Raw genomic sequence first — 14299 nt, 5'->3', positions numbered from 1 at the left:
ATAATATACGTATCATCCAAGGGTCGCAATGGGTTGAGGACATGGAATCATTGGTTTTTAAGAACTGAGATATTGCTCTGTATACCCTGCTATTTTCATTGACAGGCTTTCCTTTTCGAAGCAATGGGGCGAATTCTCACGCATGAATAGTCCACTTGCTCTTTTCCATGCTGAAGCAAAATTTTCGCAAAAAAAAAACAGTCGTGTCTTTTTGCGTTCATAAACTGTGATCATGATCACATGATAATCTCCCTTACTCCCGTGTAAGCTCAAATTCAACCGTTTCATGAACTGGAAAATGTAAGAAAAAACCTAGCGTAGTTATTATTTACAGTGTGCTTTCCTGATAGCTATATATCAGCATAATTAATAATTGCAGGTATTTGAGCAGAAAAAGAGTAAGTATGTAGTAAAATTAAATTACAAATTAGGAGCTTGGTCTAACTAGTCTCTTTTTCTAGTGGAGAACAATTGAGTTTGGCTCTAATCTAGTTCCAAGAGATAAAGATAAAACACTTAAGTGGCCGAGGCTCTATTCTATTCCGACCTCCTATCGGTGCACCCACGTGAAATTTAGGAGTTTAGTGGCCCTGCCTACACCAATAACTCGGGCAGCTGTCCAATGATCCAGCCAATCGAAATTAGCGGGCCAGAGGGGTGTAATAATCAGCACGGCTTGTTCGATTTTCGATCAGGAATGCCGTTGAAAACACGGCTTACAACTTTATTAGCTCGCCGGCGATTTTGCAGCTGCGAAGAAGTGCTCGATCTGATCATAATGCACGCCGATATTGCGAGAGCGGCTCGGGCAAGACCACCGCGCATTTTCGCCAGCGAACCACGGTGGCGAATCGATCTCGCGCGAGTCATTATTTTATTATTTTACGATCGCGCTGCTCCCGAAAAGCTTAATCGACTGGTGGAGAAGAAAAAGCGCTAAGACTCTGTGTTTACCAGCCAGCCGGCATCTATCTATCTTATCGGGATTTTGGTGAAAAACAAGGAGGTTCACGCCCGAGAGACTTAATTCCGAGTGGGAAATTCATAATTTCACGCAGCATTACTCACTCGTCGAGCGAGAGAGCGAATGAGGGCGACAAAAAGCTCTTAATTGAGAGCACGTACGCAGCACTAAATTAATTTCGGCGGGCAACAATGCGTGAAACTGAAACAATTAAAGGCTCTGGTTGCAGGCGGAGAGTGAAGGGTCAGCGCGAAAGGTCGACGCCGCAAACAAACCGCGCGCGTTTTGCAGAGAACATTAAATACATAAAACACGACCAGCTTGGCTTTGTACATACGTGTGTGTGTGCGTGGAATTAAAAAAGGGAGGAAAACTGAACCGGTTTGCCAGAGCGCAACGCCACACTTGACGTCTTTTCAAAAGTTATCACTCTGCTCTGTCTGCGCGTCGTGTCCACCGCTGGCGACAAATCAAAACGACAAGAGCCATTTTTTACACTTTGCTCGAGTGCAACTGTTGCAGCGCCGGTGGAACAACCGCAGATGGCACGCCAGGGTCAAGTGCACGCGCAATAAGGGATGAGCAAGCCACCCCCACCCCAGCTGTTTTTTATTTTCATATTATTTAAAGCACAATGGCCCAGCTAATCACGAAACGTCCGCAGATGGCTCGAATTTTATTCGGCTTTTCAATTTGATTGCACCACTTGTTCCGCGTGTGCTCTCTTTCATCCCCTTTCGCATAGCGGCTCCCTTTTCGAGGGCTCGCCGCACGCATCATGTTGTTAAACATGCGATTATGCTCATCGGTGCACAGCACTCCATTTGATGATTAAAACGCACGTAAAAAGAGTGGATTGAATTTCCGTTTCACCAGCCAGCAATTCATTTTTGTTAAAATTTGTAATTCGTTTAATTTTTTACCAGCCGAGAAAAACATTCAAATATTTCTTCTTATTCTGAGCAACGTGTATGCTATGTTTCCTTTTCAATTTCCTTGCTGCATTCCGCGCAAAAGGATGTGTTGGGAGCACCTCCCAGCGTTTGTTTTATAGTTGCTCGCATTATATCTTGGGAGTCGATTTAAAATTCATGAATTACGGCTCCCTCGCGATGAGACCGGGCAAAGCGGCAGACTGTCCATCCATTTTAGAAAAAAACAAAAGCAGCGAATTAAAATGCCAGCGCTCTCTGTTTTCTGCTCAGGTTCGGTGGGTGTGGGAATTGGCTGACTGCTCGAAAAAAGACGACGCAGCGCAGAGCTTCCGGAAAGAGGTAATTACCTGCAAGAAGCTTCTACTTTCCTCTGAGCGCGCGCGTACCCATTCACTTCGGAGGCAATTATTTTTATATACAACGAACAAACCTGCAGCGCCATGATTCAAAGGGAGGATCCGCATTTTTAAAAGTATAAAAATAATGATAGCCGAAAAAGAAAAAGCCCATCCCACGAGAACCCTGTTGTTGATTAAATCCATCTCTGGGCTGAAAACAGCACGCGCGCGCACAACATAGGCATGCTATGAGGCACAAATAATTCGAAAACAGCTTTATTTCGTGGGTGGGCACGCAGAGAATCACGCAACAAAAGGTGGTGGATCCACAGAATTTTGCCAATTAGCAGCAAAATTCGCCTTACATGAATGGAGCGAAAAAAACGACGTTGTATGTGACGCACGTTCTTCTTCGGAGTCTGCGTCTGCTGATAAGATAAAAGCGGCAGAGCAAACAAGCGGCGGGCGGGAGGGGGGAGGGAAGAGAGCGACAAAAAGCATCTTTCTTGTGCAAACCGGCATTCGCAGGAAATAACTGCGATAATTCGCCAGACGCATACCTTTCAAGTGCCGTCACGTTCCTTCTTCCTTCTTTCAAACAACGATTTTCCTCAGTAAAACGACCGTGTTCACTCTCGTCAGACACGTTTCGAGTGATTCATCATCAAACGTGATTTGCACCTTTTTACATCTCTATAACGCTGAGAGTACTTTCGCACTAATATCGCGATTGTTTTCCAACCGCACACGGCACTGCGGTGCTAGCTAGCGCTAAAAAACGATTTGGCCAGTCGGACGAATTCCCCAGTTGGGCGTGAAACAATAATAATTCCAACTCGAATCGCATCTCTCCGCGTGTGATTTATGAATTTCGCTTTGTGAGCGAGCGGGCGAGTGGCGGCGGCGAGTTGGTCGGCCGTAATAACTGTAATTGATACCATTGCTGCTGGAGAGCGGCGGCGAGAGGCATGTGCATATTCATGTTGCGACGAGATGTGTGTAATGAAATTACTTGGCAGTCCGTCCGACAGACCCGTGATTAGCCGGCCGCCGCACCAAGAAGAGCACCAGCGTTAATAGTGGTCAATAATTGGGCAGCCACCCTGAGGGGTCAAACGTGCTGCGAATTACTTTCGGGACCCTAATCGTTGCCCGCCATACTTTTGCCTCGGGGAACTTGTTGGAATATAGGCGCATGCAGTCCCTCGGTAATTGTATGCGAAACGGGCCAAATTTTGACAGGGGATGCTACATAATAAATGTGTATTGAACTCGACCACGGAATGAATTAGGGTTTACGCTTGACCTTTATTCAGAACGGTTGTGGTACGGCAGAATACCAAGCCAATTTCGGCACAATAACTATAGCCCACAAATTGCAATTGAATTTCATAGAATATCAAAGCCATCATCGAGCTTATCAATGCATGATAACCCGATTTATGTGGCACTTACTATGCGGCCAGCCGGCCACGACATTATTGAACCATAATAACATTTTTTGTAGGAATTTAATTTAATTTTAACAAAAGATTCGCCAATTTTATTAATCGTGAGAGGGCTGCTGACGGGTTAGCTATATATTGAAAGGCGCGTGTTTGCGGCTGGTTGAAACCTCATTACAAAATTTAGACGCCGAAAGACCTCATAAACCGCCAGGCAATGCGCAGGACGATGATTAAAAGTAATTCCTGAGGTGCAAACCACCACGGCAGGTAATAACAAAGGCGTCGGTCGGGCGTCCCGTCTCCATTAACAACCGCATTTAGGCGGGAAACCAGCTTCCATTTGGAGAAACCAGCTCCGAGTCGTCGCGTAAATATACGCCTTCATCGAGTTTTACATGCCTTGCAATTGCATTTTCTGTGGAGGAAACTCACAAAGCGAGCGTATAGACAATTGAATTATTTTATCGGCAATCAGAGAGGACGCCAGACTCTACTTTTATGTGCGAAAGTCGCGTGGTTGGCCGGAAACCGTTCAGCGCGAGGCAATAATTTTAGGAGAAACACACGCAATCCGTTTCTCACACGGACGCCGAATTCCCTGCATGCTGTATATATAGCGTATAATATAGTAAAACAATCAGTGTTCACCGCGGGCCTTTCCGTCCGTCCGTTGCGAGAAGAGATGCTTCTTCCACACTCGACTCGCGCTTGGCCTTGAACGAGATGGCCTGCGCCAGACGACGGACCCAGCGAGCAGTGTATGTTCCTCCATGCTTGAGTGCGTGACTTTCGGTCAGAGGGGAGGGGCTCGAGGGGCTACCTGTGTTGCTACCTGAAACACGCTCTCCGCCAGCCCTGCCAGCCAGCGTCGGAAGAGGCGAGGGAAATTAATATGACGGACGAGCAGTTAACAAGAGAATAAGAAAGCCGGTCGTCATCGTCATTTATAATCATGTGCTTAGCGTCACACTGCCCGTTAAATTGTCGTCCCCGATGCAATGTGTCCACCGCTTCAATAGGCGTGAATCAGAGACACCTTTTGTCGGCCAGACTTTTCCTCATGAGTAACGCTCAATCAAAAGCTCTTGAAAATTAAAGCGCCTCTTGTCGGGCACTCAGCTTTCGGATCAAATTTGAGTTTAACGGACGGTGAATGAAGAGCCTACTACATTATGTAAATCTTTCCGAGTCCGAAATTGAACCAATTTAGGTGAATCGCTCTACTTTTTGATGCAGCACCACGGACGTGCCTTTAGATTTTCGGCTGTGCGTAGCGTAGTTTAGCACGCTCTATCTTCGAATTGAATGTATAAAACGTGCATCGGAACGAGGAAATTGTCTTGCGATTGCACGAGAGTTGGCTAATGGCGTAACATGCTTGGTGATGTCTGCGAAATGACACTGAAATTGAATGGGCTGATCAATAACGACGAACGAAAGAGAAAAAACTTGCTCGCCAGCTGTGCAAGCAAAAGCAAGCAATATAAAATGTATATTCACGTATAGCTCGATCGTGCCGTACTTCTTAAAAGGCTCACATTCGCGATTCCCGTGCATGTTTTACTTCGACCGAGAGAAGAAAAAAGACAAAAAGGGGAGCTTTCATCTCGGCCAATCAATTCGAAAGCGAAACTGCATATGGCACCCTTTTCCTCTTCTAGAGATGCCAAGGAAATGAAAATTCCCCGAAACTTTCCACTTAGCAGCAGGGCGCATTCGCGATTCTGAACTGACTGAAACGCGCACCCTTTCTGTTGTGCTTGAATAGGTAATCAATTTGGCGAAGATCGCAGTTTGATTTCACTTTCAAAAGTGTTTCCCGTGGCGAGAAGCACTCCTCCGCTGACTGGCGAGAGAGCACAAAGCCTCCTCTTCTCCATCCGAAATAATAAATAGAAGGAACAAATCAGTCTTAACGAGCTTCAATTGGAGTGGATGAGATATGAGAGCGTCTGCCTGAAGTGATTTTCCTCCTTTCTTTCTTTGTCTCGCGTTCTAACGACCCCGCGCTCTCTGCCTCTGCACCGAGGCTTTTTTAATCATAATTTCACTTTGCCCAAAAACCACCCACCCTCCCACCGAGCAAATCCCGTCGTGCCGTTGCGCGTGAAGCGGCTTTTTTAGAACAGCGCGCCATGATCTTAATTGAATATTTAACAAGAAGCGAATGCGTGAGTGGAAGAGCCCAGCAGCCGCGCCACCGTTAATTAAAAATCAGCTTTATTACAAAAACATTGGGGCCGCATTCAATATATGCGTGGTACCAACACCGTAGACGCTCAGGGCGTTCTAAAAAGTGCGTTGGGCACTTCATGTTTGGTTTACTCCAACACAGGAAAACTTCCTCTTCGTTAGCATAAAAGCAAAGGCAGATTTTTTTGAAACGAGATACAGATCGAGTATGCTTTAATTTAAATATTCAACTTGGCATTTTTCTTTTTACTATTTTCAAGTAATTAGATAGACTTTTAGCAAAAGATTTTATTCAAATTAATAAAACTATTGTAATGGCTCTTATTATATTTCCTCCCTAACAATCCATGTGAATACTCTTTTACACAATACAATTTTTAAAATATATTTTTTAAAGCTTTTTATCGTAAATTTGACACTAAAAAATAACAAAGAGAAAATCAAATGCTGCTTTACTCCAATTATCCTTTTTGCTCCTTTGCTATTTCTCAGCATATAGAAGCTACAAACTTTTAGCTCTCCAAAACTCTTCCCCAAAAGTTGGCACAAAGGAATCATTGCTCTCTTTTGTGATAGCGCAGCAAAATTGCAGAAAGAATTCAATTCCTCCTTTAAGTCGAGAGGGAAGACGATTCAACCCGGCCTCTTTCGCGGATTCTGTCACAAATTGCCTCTCGTCATGGCCGGTCCTCCAGACGGCTCCAGGTTGCAGCTCCGTCAGCGTCACGTGCTCCAGTCGCTGCAAATTTCCGCACCTCGCGCGCGCCAACGCGATTATTATGATTCGCACTTTGTCGCGGATGACGAGATTATAAATTTGGAACACGCTCGCGCGGATTAAAACAGTGCAAGGGAGAGATGACGGCTTGATAGACGCAAACAGGATAGACTCGGCTGCACCGGAGGCAGCGGGGTGGGTGGCTCGGTGGGCGATGCTTTTATTGCCCGCATATGCAAATTGCTCACACAGTGATTGCATTCTCAGCTCGGGACACGCCCTTTTAGCTTAGCTTCCTTCGCTTCAGCCGGATCTTTATTGTTATTACGGGGTTTTTTTTCAGCCGACCGACAAAGGAAGAGTGACTCTTTTCAGCAGAAGGCAATTTCCCTGACACGCGGCACAGAGCATCAAAAATTAAAAATTTTCGGGGTCTCGTCCGCCGCGCCACTCTCTCATGAAATATGAAAGCGTCTTTACGTCTGTTTGTTTTGGTGGTTGCGAAACTCAAAAGGGTCGCGAGATAAAAGACCGCTGCGATAATAATGCTATTCATAAATAACAACACGGACTCGAGTTTCGTAATTAGATTACAAGCGTTTCCTCCTACCCTCCGTCTCGTCGCTCTACCCTCTTCTCGGAGCAAACGAGCCACCAGTGCATCCATCCCTCTCGTTTAGAGTAAAATGTAATCCGCAGAAAAAACTTCAAGTGAATGCATTTCTACCACCGGCAGCAAAAACGACCCTCCCTGTCTGCCGACGTGAAACCACTTTTATTTGTTCTCGTTGTGCGTATAATTTTCAAAAAGCAGAGCAAAGAAATCGCGCTCCAAGAATCTGCAAGCTATTAAAAGGGGGATGGAGCCAGCATCCCTCTGGCACGTAGGGGCCGTGAAACATTCCGTTTCAATTTGCGGCATTGCATGAAGGAACATCATTCTTTCGAAAGATGCCAATAGCGCTTGTTGAAGGTGTTACGAGACCTTTAAGATATGTGAAAATGCTGAATTTTTTCTATAATGTTCCCACCAACTATAAACATCGCCTCTTTCAATGAATGCAGTATTCGTGCCCTCTCGTTGTTAACGTTAGTAGAAAATCGAATACTGGCGTACCATCCAAACGGTAGAGGCAACAAACAACTCAAAGGCGTGCCTGTTTCTTTTTTCTCTTTTCATACATTTTGAATGTCCGCAATTTTGCTGAAGTATTTTCCGTGGAAAGCGCCCGCCTGCTAGTCGGAGCTGCGCTGCTATTTCTATGCGGCTATTTCACTTTCAATTTTCCGTCGGATCATTTTCTTCTTTTCCTGTCTTTCCTTCGCAGAGAGCAAACACCGCACGTGCGGGCGTACAAGTGCAAATAATGTCTGTTTTCTCTGCCGGGTCTGCGGTGGAGCAGGACCTTTTGATTATTTTCGCACACTGCCCGGCCGCCCGCCCGAGAGGCAACCGCCAGCGAAACGGGCCTGAGAAAGACAAACAAACGACTTGATGGAATGCATTGACATGCAGATTAGCGAGGGGTGCCAAATTTACGAATACTTCCTGCACACGCGTGCCGCTTCTCTTTGAACAAGATGAGACGTAAGCCACCGCCCCCCGCGCAATTGCCATTTAACAAACCGCAGGGGAGGTGCCGGGGGTGCAGAGTTGCAGACGCTCGCGTAACTAGTTATTGTTTGCAATCTGACTCACACCGAATATAATATGAAAAGTCAGCGCGCTTTTGTTGGCGCCCGCTCAGGATTTCGCTCAACAGCAATAATTGCCCGGCGCGCATGCATATGAATTGGCAATTTTGTGATTAACCCCTGATTTATGGTTCCGACCCCTTTTGTTGCTGCCTCAAATGGGATGCTACTGGTGCCGAGGGGAGCCGATTTTTAGGAAAACCATTTGCACTCGCTTCGGAACTACACAGAATAATTTCGAGGCGCGCAATTTATTTGAGAGGCTGCAACTGGGAGAATGAATAGCTCTAAATTGCTCTTGAAACATGTGTTGAGGCTTTTAATAAAAGCGAAAAGTTAAACGAAAAACGCGCAGCAGTGCTGTGCATTGTTTCCTCGTTGAAATGGAGGGCGTTCGCTGCCGCTGTATGCATTTAGATGAAAATTACTTCGTAGAAGCGCACTCGAAAATATTTATTTTCCGTTCCGAGCGGGAAATGAAGTTAGTTGAACAAATTACGAGAGCAATAAATCTCCCCCTGCTGACTAGTGCAGCAGAGATAATAATTCAAAGCCGGCGTTTGCGACAATCCTTTGACTCTTGAGATTAGTGCGCCCGCGCGCGCGTCAAATTAAATCTCGAAAACGTCAAAATAATGAACTTCGTTTGCGTCCCGTGCTCTCATTAATCCCGCAGCCGTTGAGGAATCTGCTCCGAATGCAAAGCTGCTGCTGTCAGCCTTATTCGGAGGCGAGGCACGTTTTCGTCAAATTCGCCATGTTTTTAGTAAAATTTCAATTTCCGTCTCTATCCAATTTCCGACGCCGCGCCCAGTAAAAATAGTTTCCGTTCCGCTCTGTTATTCTTAATTATCAGGGGGTGATCGCAAGTCGCACGCCTTATGTGCGAATTTCCCCTTCCTTTTCGTTAGGGTTAATCGGGCGAAGCGATGCAAAGCGGGGTGCGATTAAGCAGCACATTAGACCAGACTAATAATTAAAGGAGCGAAGCCAGAGTCGCCGCCTTCTAATAATCTGCCTTTGCCGCTCGAATTTCAGCCCAACTAAAAGCAGATAAAGAGCAGAGAGCTCATCTGTGATATTTGTACGCAGTTCTTCGAAAAGGAAACCACGCGAAAGCTCAACATCTTAACACAACCAAAAAACTTTGGGCAGATTTTTTGTTTAAGTCTGCTCGATATAGCACCGTTGTAAATTTGCCTTAAGGCAGACGATTGTATAGACTAATTTGCTGAAACAAAATTGTCATTTACGAAACTTTTGAAAATTATCAACCAAATAAATTTTTTTCTCAAAAAAGCTAACAATTTTATCATTAAAAGTTAATTTGAGTTTTCGCATTAACTTGCGTGTGTTACTTTGAAGTCTCAAAAGCAACACAAACCAAAATAAGACACTCAGAAAAATCTAAAAAAACATAATTTTAATTTTCTGAACGTATCCATTGTTATCTTTTTCTATAATTCCGTTCGCAATACAACTCAGTTTCATGAAATGCATCAAAACAGCACTGAGGAGCCCTTGCGGTAGGAGACGGACGGCCGGGAAGGCAATTCTTTTTCCTCTCCTCTTCTCTTTCTCAGCCAGGTTAGTTTCAAGGCCTCAGGTCAATACCCTGATCGCCGCTTGCGAAAGAAACCATGCGGGCTGCATGAAAATAATAATAAAAGCTCGCTCGCTCGGTCTTGTGCTTTTCAGACCAACTGACTGTTCTTCCTCGTCGTTCGCCAAATGCACTTAGCAGAGCACTGCCGCGGCGAGCGTATTCTAATTGAGCACGATGGAGGGGGAAAGCTGAGCCGATTGCACACGTCGTTGTACTCGCGATTGGATTTGCAGGCCAGACGATGCAGTGTTCAAAGTTTCAAGGTGCTTGACCGTCGTCAACAATTAATACTCTGACACTGGCCGATTGATCGCATTGAAAATCGCCTGGGCGCACCGCACCGCACCGCAAACCTGGGCACTGGAGAATCGACTGCATCTGACCGCTGATGCGCGACGGACTGTTCCGTCAGAAAAAGGGCTTTTTCTCACCTGCAACAAAGGGGAAAGGTTGGAAATTAGATTTAGAGAAAAATGCACACAAGCGGAGAACAAAATGAGTTGCGGAGGAGAGAAGAGACAAAGGCGGTCTTTGTCCCTAAATAAACAACGCCAGCGTGAGCGAGTGATATCTTCTTTTATGCACACTATCGCTGCTAAATGATCTGGTCAGAGAGACAGAGCGAAATCCTTGTACCCACCGCACAAAGAGCAGCCCTCATCTCGCGCGCGCACACCGTCCAACAGCTCGTCGCTTTTTCATCTTTTTTCCTTTTAAATATATTTCGAATAGCTAACCAGCTTGCTGACTGACCCACTGGCTGCCCGCGCCGGCCGCCGCAGTATGCACTTGATTTCAATTAGATTATTCAAAGCGGCGGGGTAGATTAAGATTGACCAGCGAAGCAAAACAGCTGCATGAGCTAACCTTTTAAATAAAACCCACTATCCGTTCAATTGCGAATGCATTCGAGGTCGCGGCAAATAGCGAGAGACGGCTGATGCTGACGTTAGCTGAAAAAGTCTTTTCCGGGCTCTAATTATTCGTCCGACACAGCAGTTCTCGCTTTTTGGCATCAAAAGCAGTGAACTCTGTGTACGAGGGGGAATTTCCTCTTTTAATTTTTCCAACTCATCTCCTGCGTCCTGCGCTAAATTCGCTCACGGGCTCTAATTTCACAGCCTTAATTAAGCTCCGATAACAGCACGCAATAAATTCGATTCTAACGAGCTTGATTAATTAAAAGAGGGCCAGCACCGCAGCCAGGGATGCGAAAAATGAGCTCCATCCATTTTCAACGTTGGCATTTTCCGAAACAAACCCCCTAATTACGCAAACAGCCAACAAATTAACCGCTCAACTAGGCATAAGAATGGAAAAATAAATCCAGAAGGGGAAATATTGAAGGGTTTAAATTTATCAATTCACAGGTTCCTATAAAACTCGTACAGATTAAATAACAGCAATGATGGCCCACTAAAATCGAGATTATATATTCTGTCTTTAGTTGGTCCAAGAAGTTGAGAATTTACTTGCGCGCGTGTCATAACAAGCTATGCAAATGGTCTAAATGTGTGGGAGCAGAGTCGACAGAGATGTGAACCCTTCTCCACGCTCAATTTGTTCCAGAGCAGCAGAAAACCCGAGAAAACACTTGAGTTGGCGGATGACTGGCTTTCAAGTTGCATTTCGAGTTTATCAGCAGCTTTCCAGTCGGGGAGTTTTATTTTCCGTGCCGCCCGCTTCGTGCATGATTTTTCAAGAGGTTTATTTTAAGACGACAATTATAAATCTCCGTAAGAGGCGGAACGCAGGCCGGTCGGCTGTTGAGCCTAGTTAAGGCAATTACCGAATGGAGGGAGAAAGAGCACTTAACATACCGTTGGTTGCTTACTTGAAACTGCTCGCACACAGAAATACATAATGTATTTATTTACAGCGCCGCACAAAGAGCACTCTCTTGTTAGTGGCCCAAAGGAAAAAAGGAACCGGCTCCGCAGCGGTGGAAAAAGTTGGCGACGGACGAAATAATAGTAATTTCGAGGGGATTTGCCTCAATTTAAATTCGTTATGACGACAATGTTGATATTGCACGACGCAGAGCACACAGAATATAGCTGTGAGCCAAAAGGAAGGCGAATAAATCCGCAAAATAGGGGCTGCGGATTTTTCTGGGCAAAAAACCAGACGCATGTCGGTTGAGGAAAGGCAGCTAGGCGTGGCCAATAGGACAAAGACCGGTTGCCAGTAAATATTTGAAAGCTCACAATCAGGAACAAATTTATGAACAGCGACCCCTGCAGCTTAGACCTATTAAGCAAGCGGACAGAAGAAAAATCGTTTCATGCAAGCTTGGGAAAATTTTTGGGGAGGAATGCCGACAAAATCCAGCAGCATTCGCTGCGCCTTTTGTATCACACCTTCTGCTTGAACGAAGCAGGAAAGAGGAGGGGACGGCTATAAATTGTGTCAGATCAAAGCGACAGGAATATTTTTGCACCTTTACAGAGGAAAAATCGTGCGTCAAGAGGGCACTTTCAATGAAGCGAGTCAGCATTCGCTAAGAAATGAGCTAAATAAATGTCAACAGCGCACACTGCTTTATTCATCTTCACCACTCTCTTTGTCACGCCGCTGCTTTGCTTTTTCACTTCTTACAGTTGTTGCAAGACGGGGCGTGTTGCGAACCAACTCGATTTGTGCCAACTTCAGCTTTAGATTTGCTTTCCACCCGTCATCATGCGCGGCTGATCAAAGAAAGTTTCTCGCAAGCCTGGTGGCAGCAGTAGCGGCAGAACATTCACAAGAGGGAGGAATTATAATGTCTCGCGTCTGTGCACATTAGCTACTTGTTAAGTAGTGAATCTATTTCGTCGCTTTGTGGTGCATAGCTCTTGAAATTTGTCCAACAGGACAGCTCAGACTCGTGGCTCAAAATTAGACAAAAACAATTTGTCTTCTTCGCCAACTTTGTTCCCTAATTATTCCTCAAACTTTGGATTCGCAGTATTATTTCGGACGGAAAGCTTCGACTTCAAAGAGTTTAGAACTGGGACCAAACTATAGTGTACGAAACATGCAGCATTTCTACACAAAGTTCCCTCCCTCTTCTTGTGTGAAACCATATTAATATTGTTAGATCATTCGTCTGTCACAGAGCAAAACAAAATTGAGCGAAATTCCACTCTGCTGCTATTTTTAATCAGCACGTGCTTTGCAAAAACGATTCGACAGAAAATTCGATGCCGATTTTGCTTGGCGCAAGACGCAAGATTAATGCCCACAGAGATTGACACTTGGTAATTTATCCGGCGCGCGTCTCGAGAGCCCTCTTTGCGTGGCGGCACCAAAAGTGGAGTGCCATCTATTCCACTGGCAGCAATTTAAAAAAAAAAAGTGTGAGAGACAGCACACACACAACTTTTTGGAAATAAAAAGCGGCTCGTTATTGTGTGCGAACGCGAGTGCAAAAATAATGGAGGGCCACCGCTGCCGAGCTGGAATTGGCCTCTCGCGTGCTTATTGTGGTCATATTTCAAAGTGACAAAATGGCATTCAAAACGAGCTGCATGCTCAAAGTGCAAACAAGCCGCCCGCGCACTAAACAATCCTTTTTACAAACACAGAAAAGAGCGGGCCGGCTCGCAATGTAATTATTAAATTTTAAGGGTGCCGTTTTTGCTTTTTCTGTTTACTAAAACACAAACATAAAAACACATTGATTGAACGGAATTGAATTTAAATTTCAGCTTCTTTCCGACTAAAGCTGCCTTGACCTGAGGAATTAATTACTCAATATTACTCCACACTGTATAATGCTTATCGGAATCTATACCCGAGTCCCGGATTCATCCGGGGAAAAATGCTGGGATACTATACAGAGCGGCGGAGCAAATCTCTTATTTACATTGAATGGCAACCGCGGCTACCAAGCGGGTTAATTAAAAATAAAATCCACGCGTCCGTTGCTCGGCAAGCCCCGCTTCTCACCGGGCATTTTTTGCGAATGCATATGTGCGCAATATTTGCCGTCAAAAGAAGCGAATGTTTTTTTATTGAAAGCAAGATGCGATTGGATATTGATCCTTTTTTTCGTTCAATGACGTGCCCTCTCATCATTTAAAACAATATTTTTCATTTTTCATCCATACAGATTTAGTCGGAAATCTGCTGTGAAATTCGGGTAAATTATTCCACGGCAGCAGTAGCACTTTCTCTTCTGAAATTGGCCAGTTTTTCATTTTCCGACGGCAGAATTATTTATCGGCGATTCGGGCCCGAATATAAATTAAGGGAGTTCACCTCATAAATAAGGGTCAGTTTTAATGCAGGCCGCCGGGTGTCGCATTGCCAATTACCCTGCTCAGGCTGAGCGGTCGACTCACGTAACTGGCAGGCTCTAAAAGTTGGCCAAATAAAAATAATCGTGTCCAAAACTGCTCCCTTTTTCTTGCGAATCGCT

At 45.1% G+C, this 14299-nt stretch overlaps 1 protein-coding gene across 4 annotated transcripts in view; it reads right to left on the bottom strand.

Annotated features, from left to right (window-relative positions):
* Nucleotides 1-14299, bottom strand: part of shg (shotgun) — a 49319-nt gene that overhangs the window by 25289 nt on the left and 9731 nt on the right. For 2 of the 4 annotated variants that reach the window (XM_065485332.1, XM_065485334.1), the window contains exon 1: nucleotides 4334-4472. The exons of the other annotated variants lie outside the window; for them this stretch is intronic. In XM_065485332.1, coding sequence (XP_065341404.1) covers nucleotides 4334-4457 — 124 coding nt within the window. In that variant the 5' untranslated portion in view covers nucleotides 4458-4472. Of the gene's footprint in view, nucleotides 1-4333; nucleotides 4473-14299 lie in introns of those variants that run through there. 4 annotated transcript variants of the gene reach the window in all.

Source organism: Cloeon dipterum, chromosome 3 (genome assembly GCF_949628265.1).
Source record: "Cloeon dipterum chromosome 3, ieCloDipt1.1, whole genome shotgun sequence".
Lineage (NCBI taxonomy): Eukaryota > Metazoa > Arthropoda > Insecta > Ephemeroptera > Baetidae > Cloeon > Cloeon dipterum.
The sequence above is the reverse complement of the archived record's forward strand: the minus strand, read 5'-3'. Positions and strand labels throughout refer to the sequence as shown.